The 8,501-nt window shown below is 44.8% G+C and overlaps 1 protein-coding gene across 1 annotated transcript; it reads right to left on the bottom strand.

The window, feature by feature from the left end:
• Nucleotides 1–846: 846 nt before the first annotated feature.
• On the bottom strand, nt 847–6,996 carry GPR78 (G protein-coupled receptor 78). The gene is made up of 3 exons (XM_045017491.1): nt 6,329–6,996; nt 5,756–5,869; nt 847–1,084 (listed from the first exon to the last, which is right to left on the bottom strand). Exons 1-3 carry the CDS (start codon nt 6,994–6,996, stop codon nt 847–849), a joined length of 1,020 nt encoding a protein of 339 aa, XP_044873426.1.
• Between the last annotated feature and the right edge of the window lie 1,505 nt (nt 6,997–8,501).

Here is an 8,501-nt window from a genome sequence, read left to right as displayed (position 1 = left end):
CTGGCTCAGTGACATAAATTACAATGCTAGTTAACTAAACTCTGATTATGTCTTTGTTGCTGTCACTGCGATTATTGTAATTATATGGTATCACAAAAGTGCTAAATATTAGTAAATCAGATACATGGTAACAAGGTAACTTTGGTTATGCTTGATAAAATACTGGTATACTGAATACACATACCACTTTTAAAGTCTATGTTACAATCATGTTGCCTTATAATAAATAATAATAATAATCTCATTTTCAAAGTGCTCATCCATAATACCCATTCTAGGCATCAATACAACAAGCCATCAATTAAAATACTCTTTTAAAATGGTCTAAAACTAAGACAAATCCAGGATTGCAGATGCAAATATATTGTACAAATGGTGCTCCAACTATCTGTTCATGCCGTAGGCTCCAACAGTCCCAGAATCTTTGCTTTAAGAGAGTAGGATGCTGGATCCTCAGTAAAATTCCAGGCATCTGGAATGTTATAGGCTTTAAAAGTTAAACCCCAAACCTTGAACTTACTCCACTTGCCAAGAAGCAGTCAATGCAGAAGGCAAAGCAGTAGCTAGGCAGAATCACCTCTGCCCATCCCTGACAGTCTCTCTGCGGCCACATTCTGTACTAAATGCAGACAATGGAAGAGCCTGTTTTGAAAGCCCACAATCAAATGCATTGCAGGAATCCAGCTTTCATATCCAAAAGGTATGCTTCACCATTGTCCAGTCAATGTGATAGATCAGGTGATATCATTCTTTACATACACCTCTACCCCGATATAATGCTGTCCTCGGGAGTCCTTCTGGTGGCAAAAGTCAGACCTAACTTGAAGACTAATGACTGTCAGGATGTTAGCATGTTCTGTGTAAGCAATAATCATTTTCAGTGTCTAGAGAGCTGTTGTAGCCAGATGAAGGATACAGATCCCTTTTAAGTATCCTATTGACAATGTTGATCATGACTTTCTTGTACTGTTGACGTAAAAGAGAATAAACAAATGGATCTGATGCAGCCTTACTGTAGGTGAGGCACTTGCTTACAATCCCCCAGTAGTAGTTTATGGTAACAAAAGGAAGAAGTTCTATCAACCTGTTAAACATTAACAAAGAGGAAAAGCTGAATGTTACATCCACACTAGCAAACCGTTCAACTCACATTTTCAGGCATAATAGCATCTTAAGAATAAATTTTTATACTATGCAGCACCCGAGGGGATGATCCTGCAGTCAATACACAGGTAAATTTATGGGCGATTTTCCTGAGTAAAGACAGCCATGAGGACGAAAAAGTGTATTAACTATATATTTAAACACTGAGGTCACATACTCCCATGTCTTGTATACAAAGAAGTGTAGCAACTTATTGCAAAACCTTCTTCCTAATTCTACTTGGTGAGCTGTCCTAGCAATTGGCAATATATTCAAGATTTCAGTGCTGTCTGACAAGGTTTTGCCTTTCTGACTGCTTCCCTCTCCCTAGGCAAGCTGTAGAAAGACATGTACTACGGTGCTATATATTAATATATCCTTATGTAATGATATTGTGAAATGTTATGTACACCTCTACCCCGATATAACGCAACCCGATATAACACGAATTCGGATATAACGCGGTAAAGCAGTGTTGCGGGGGGCGGGGCTGCGCACTCTGGAGGATCAAAGCAAGTTCGATATAACGCAGTTTCACCTATAACGCAGGAAGATTTTTTGCCTCCTGAGGACAGCGTTATATCGGGGTAGAGGTGTATGAAAAGAGAATACATGATGCACTGGTGTGATATAAAGCACCTCAAGATAATACACATTGTCTCCTGGACATTTGCTCTCATTCTCGATCATTCAGACTACTTCCCCTCTCTTTTGCAATCACAAGATATCCGTGGGAAAACTACTGCAATTGCTTACTTGGAAAAGTGAAATTGGGAAAGTATTTAAGCATTTTTAACCGTCTGTTAATATTATTTAGCAGATGGAAACAAGGAAGAGATCTCATTGCTATGTGACCAGCTACCTGTCTTTACATCACCACCATGTGCTCTGTGAATCACCAGTAGTCACTGAACCACAGGTTTAGAATCTTGGGCATAAAGACTTTGTCAGCATGACTTTGGGATGGGTGTGTTAATCATGAGTAAGGCAGTGAGTCTGTCATGGAGGTCATGGAAGTCACGTATTCTGTGATTTTCTGGGATCTCTGTGACTTCTGCAGTGGCCAGTGCGGCTGACCCAGGGGCCACCTGAGCAACTCGGCCTGCCCCCGGGCCAGCTGCACTGATGTGTGAGGGGGCTTTGATGTGTGAGGGGGCTCAGGGCTGAGGCAGAGGGTTGGGCTTTGGGTGCGGGAGGGAGCTCAGGGGCGGGGGGCTCCCCGGAAGCAGCAACATGTCCCTCCCTTGGCTCCTAGGTGGAGGTGTGGCCTGGTGGCTCTGCGCACTGCCTCCACCTGCAGCACTTCCCCCTGCAGCTACCAATGGCCACGCTGCCGGCCCTCACCTCCTCCTCAGCAGCAGTGGGAGTCCCAGGTCACTCCCCCAGAGCACCCGCAGTACCTCTGGGCCTCCCAAGTTTTAGTCAGGGGTATATAGTACAATTCATGGACAGGTCACAAGCCGTGAATTTTTGTTTAGGGCCATGACCTGCCCATGACTTTTACTAAAAATACCTGTGACTAAAATGTAGCCTTAATCATGAGTGGTGAAACTGTAACTGAGTTAAGCAGGTCATCTCAAATGAGTGACAAGAAACGGCATACAGAACACCATACTATAACATCAAGTATTCTGCCTATGTCACATCTGCTACTGAAAAACTCTTTTAATAAAGTGGAGAGGTTTCTTTACAAAATTATTTGTACAATTTTTCATATCTATTCACCCACAAAGCCTTAATTACCATGGGGCCAGCTGCACAGAGCTCAGAAGACACCATAAATACCTTTGAGACTGACCTAACCTAGCTTTTCTATACATTAAAATATAATGATTTTGAAGTGTGATCTCCCAGGCATTCCCAGAGCTAGGAATGAGGTCTTAGTCTCTTTAGGAAGCTTGGAATTTCCTTTTTCTTGTAGTAAAAGCTCTCATTTTTCAGGGCTGAAGAATATTGGATTTTAAAGTTATATGCCTATAAAACCTGGCACACATTCAGGACTGAATCTTGCCCATCCTGGGCCTCAGATAGGTGAAATACTGCAGCAAATTCCACAGCTGTGTGTGTGTGCATAGGGTGGGGAGGGGAGCACACTTCTCTGGCAAGTGAATTTAAAGAAGGTAGCTGATATCTGTAACTGCTCCAGGGCTTGGAATGTTAGAACAAGTCTCAGGGAGATGGATTAATGACATAAAGCAGGCAAGGAAGTCAAAAAGTGCATTATAAATAAGTGTATCATGTGGATCTGCAATTTATCACATGGTACGTGGTTCCTCAGTTTATCCTGTATTGGATATCACCTCCACATATGGTATATATGCTTGATCTTTACAAAATGAATATTTTTGTAGAACACTGTCAAACAGAAGAACTGTATATATAGATATACTTGAGTATGTCTGTGTATTATATAATAGATTATGGTCCCAATCCTAATCTAAAGTAAATGGAAAAACTCCCATTGACCTCAGTGAGCTAAAGGGTAGTGATGATAGCAATGCTGTTATAGCAAGGATGAACTTCATCCATTGGGTTTAGTCCCAACAGACAAAATTTATTGTTGATTTCCAAAATCTCATTAACATTTCTGAAGTTAGGGGCAAATCCTGATCTCAGAGCATAACCTGAGTAGCGAGGCAATGTGCTGGGGAATCCTCTATCCCAGAGCATCCATGAAGACTGTTCTAACTCAAAGGCTGGTGTGGTCTCTGTGGACCCGACACAGCCCATCAAGTGGGGAAAGAACGGAAGGTCTGCATGGCAACAAATATTCCAGCCCTACCTCAACCTTCTCCCTGGCCTAACCCTGCAAGGAGCCCTCATAGATGCCTATGTAGCCCTCCCCAAATCCTTTCCATTCTGCTGTCCTCTGAGGCCAGGGGAGCAGGGACAGAATTCGCCCCTTGATAACTGCATTTTAATTTTCTTGATACTGACATATGCAGTGTCACTTAGTGCATTAAGAAAATGCATTATTAGCTGACATTTACATAACACCTTGTCTGGGGAATGGAGTGGCTTTCTGTTTCAATTGTTTATGGGAAATATTTCAGAATTAAAAAGTGTCTGGAGGCCGGGATTTGCTGAACAGGGTATAATACAGCCTGAATGAAGATGGCAGAATCCATCCTTTGCTTGGTATAGAGTTTTAGCTTGATGGTCACAATAATGAACAGAAAATGACTCATAAGGTACTGAACATTAATCAATTAACCTTTTAACTTTCTGGTGTCAAGTTAATATTTGTAACAATTCTTCCAGAAGAAGGGGAAATGCAGCTGCCTAGCCAATCAAGCAAGAACCTTTCAACTAATAAAAAGGTGAAATAATAAAAAATGTCATCTCAAAAGTTAAAACATACATAAGCTAAGGCTGGAAAAATTGAGAACAATTTATATGGTCTGTCCTTCAAAGTTTTCCTTGGTCCAGCTGTCCCATTGAAGCCAAGTGTGGTAGGAACAGGATGAGCGAAGATGATGGAATATGGCCCTAATTATGCAAAATCAGCATACTAAACTCAAGATTTTCAGAAGTTAGTAGTGTTTTCAGTGCCTCATTGTTTGGGTCTCCAGCCTGATGTGTTTTCAAAGGGTCTGATTTTAAGAAGATAGATGCTCAACACTTTCTGAAAATCAGGTCCCTTCAAGGTATCATAAATTGGTCACCCAAAAAAATTCAGGCTCCCACAAAAAACAAGTCACTTTTGAAAATCATGACTCAGTTTCATCCATGTTAAAAATAATGGGCTGGATTCTCAGTTGGTGTAAATCAGTGTAGCTCCATTGGTTTCTACTCTGCTGATTTACACCAGCTGAAGATCCAGTCTGCTGACATTTAACTAACCTCTGATTTAAACTGGATATTTTTTTAGTGTTTAGGAGCTGACACTTCCTGGAAAACTATCCTGCACCACTGAAGTTAGTGGGGGTTTTGCCACTGACTTCCATGGGCACAGGATTAAATCCGAGATTATTTCATCGATAATATTTCCCGGCACAGCAACTATGGGCCAGATCATCAGCTGGTGCAAATCTTTGTGGCTCCATTTAAGTCAATGAGCTTCAACCAGTTGAGAATCTAGTCATATGCCTCTAAAAAACACACGCGCACACACACACACACACATACATATATATATATATATTGGAAAAACTGTCCCTGCTTTACTGTTTATTTTAACCTTCAGCGCCTGAGTCCATTTTTGGACTAAGTAATGGAGGTGCTGCTGATAAGCCAGACTGCTAAAAACCCCCAATGGGATGTGATGAACTTCTGGTTTCAGTCCTAAAAGCCCACTCTTTCTGAAAGAGGCATCTATACCTTGTTGTAAAAAAGCAAACAAAAAGATCTTATAAAACTGCACGGTCTCATATTACTTTATCAGTTTACCAATTAATCTGGTTTAGCTTGATTTGGCTCCCTATGTTTATATGTTCATATTTCCCCAAATCTATCACCCTTCCTCCAACACAGTATCCCCAATGACTTTTAAGGTTTGTTTGTTTATTGTTATCATCTCAATGTCTTTTTGCTGTCCCAGGAATCTTGGGATAGCTTACTCTTGATGGCATATTGCTCCCAAAGGCTCCCGGAAGAGGCAGGGAGTACTAACCTGGTGATAATGTAAGGAGCAAAGCAGATCACGAAAGACCCTATAAAAATACTGATTTTCTTAGTAGCCCGCTGCCGCCTCCTTTTCTGCTCATTAAGACAACGCTGTTTGACGCTGAAAAGGGAAAATAACAATCACTGCGTTAAGACAAGACGCGAGGAGACTCTTGAGACAACAGTAAAGTCTGCCATCGAGACTCGGTTTCAGGTGCGGAAACTTGTCAAATGAAGGGTATGCAAACATGCCGAACAAAAGCCCTGAACCCACCAACCCTCTGGATACTGTTAGCGATATAAACACCCGTGAGGGATTCAGCCATTCAGTGTCCTGGCTTTTCTGGGAACCTTCGCTTCCCGTTTAAACAAAGCTGCCTATCAATATATAGCCACAGGCTTCTGACACTAAATGAACAGATGAATTAATTAAACAGCCTTTGAAGTTAGAAAAGAAACGCTGCACGAGAAGGGGCCATCAGGAAAGACATGGCTTTTGGGTCCTTAAGGGAGAGGGTGATTTCAAACACTGTGAACATATCGGAATTAACACACACACACACACACACACACATATTACCTGGGATGGATATCTACCAGCAAAACCAGCGTTTGCATTGTAATAATGTCTATCCTTTTGCAGTGGAACCTGGCCACTTTAAACACCTTTAAGTAGGTGAAACACAGTATCACCAGGGACAGCATGAAACTGGTGGCGTGAAACACGATGGTGAACACGGTAAACCTCCTCCTCTCTGCCTCTTCTCCCAGGTGCAAGGTGCAAGAGGCATACACGTTGCTATAATCTACCCACGAGAAAAACAAGGAGACCAAAGGGAAGGTCAAGGAATGAATCCAGGAATAGCTCATCAGAAGCACGGCGTCTTTGTACCGCATCTTGCTGGTGTAACTCAAGGGGAACACCACGGCAATCCACTTGTCTATGCTGAGGGCTGCCATGCTCAGCATGGTGTTGGAGGTGAGGAAAGTTTCTAGGAAGCCCACCGCTTTGCAGATGCAGTCACCGACGGGCGGCTGGTTTCTCAGGATCCCCAGCAAAGTGAAGGGCATGTTTAAGACTGTCAGGAGCAGGTTGCAGAAGGACAAGTTCACCAGGAAGACCCCGGGGACTTGCTTGCGGAGCTCGGTACTGTAGATGAAGCATAGCAGCACCAGCAGGTTGGACAGCAGAGAAATAACGAGCACCAGCACCAGGAAAAAAGCCAAGAGAACTCCTGCCAAGTCCATTTCTTACCAGGTAGCCATGCGCCCCTTGGTGAGCAGAGGGTAGGCTTCAGCGATGGAGCGGCAAGGGGACATGGCAGGTGCCTCTCGGGGGGTAATCCAGGGATCCCCAGGCATGTTGGTGGAGGCTCTGGGTGGATCTGAAGCTCAGGCTGCCGGAAAGCACAGGCGACCGGCCAGCCGGCGCTGTCCAGGGTCCTGACACGATCCCACCTTCTCCCCAGGTCGCGCCCGCCCTGCCCGCTTCAAACCGCCCGCAGAAGTTCCTCCCTTCCCGTTCCCCGACCGACCGACCGACCCGGGCACCAGGGGGGGGGGAGGCACCTGCTCAGCTCCCAGCGAGCCCCTCCGGCTTCTCCCCGGCCGCTCGGCAGCTCCGCTGCTCAGCCCCTGAAATAGTCAAACCTCCCCAGCCTCCCGGGGTGACTCATGCGCAGACGGGGAGCGGCGAGCCACAGCCTCCCCCAGGGAGCGCGGAGCAGCCTTGCCTCCCGTCTTCGCGCGGCACCGATCAGCCGGGAGAGCCGCCGGCCAGCAAGGGCGAGACAAACTTCCCGCGAGCGCGCGGCGGAGGGGGGAGCGGTGCAGCCAGCTGCCAATTCGTTATTAACCCTCTAGCGATTAATAATGCTCGTCCATCACCGGCAAGGTGCCTGCTGGTTTGCAAGGCACGCCAGTACCCTGGTAGTGATGATGACTGTGTGAGGGGAGGGGGGGATTGCATTTATTATTATTTGGGAGCGGGGATGTGGCTGTAGGCAACTTGGCCCTCATGTCCCATAGCAGGTTTCCCTTGCTCGTTTTGAGTGATGTCTTCTCTGGCACCATTTCCCCTACTGCCTCCTCAAAGAGCCCACAGATGCAGTCAGCATTCAGGGACGGGGATCATCTCCCATGGGTCATCACCAGAGCAAAGAAATCCAGCAGTGGGGAGTGTTAACGTACCGCACAACCCGAGCCCTGCTATCCCTGAACTAACCCTTCTATTAAACCTGTAGCCCCTGTTGGCTAAAGAAGTGACAGGCCCAAGGCTGTGATAGCACTTTCAGCACACGCCTAAGGTCTCTCTGAAACCACTTTCAAATCAACCTGTTAGTCGATAGGGAAAATATTTCCATAGTTAGAAGACTCCGTTCTTTTTCTTTCATCTAATAGTCACAGGGGAGAGCATACTTAAGGAGGAAAGTTTGGGAAAACTTTTAGGGAAAGTTTGGGGTTTATTGGCAGAAATGACATGTGGACAGAGACTGTCCCTATCTGCCTCACAGAAGGTTGATCACACAGAGACACCACAAGTCCTGTCCTTACATAAGAAAGAAATGCATTTATTTTGTTGCATCAAAACAGTGGCACAGAAATAAATTGCCAGGTCTAACCACTGTCACAATTGCCAAGTCTAACCACTATCACATTTTTCAGTTGATCTCCAGTGCTGAAAGGAAGAAAGAAGAGAGAGAGAGAGCTTGCTTGCCACCAAAAATGAGCATTATGATCCTAAGAAGATGGTG

The sequence above is a fragment of the Mauremys mutica genome, chromosome 5, assembly GCF_020497125.1.
Source record: "Mauremys mutica isolate MM-2020 ecotype Southern chromosome 5, ASM2049712v1, whole genome shotgun sequence".
Classification (NCBI taxonomy): Eukaryota; Metazoa; Chordata; order Testudines; family Geoemydidae; genus Mauremys; species Mauremys mutica.
Note: the sequence above shows the minus strand (reverse complement) of the source record. Positions and strands in the feature narration are given on the sequence as shown.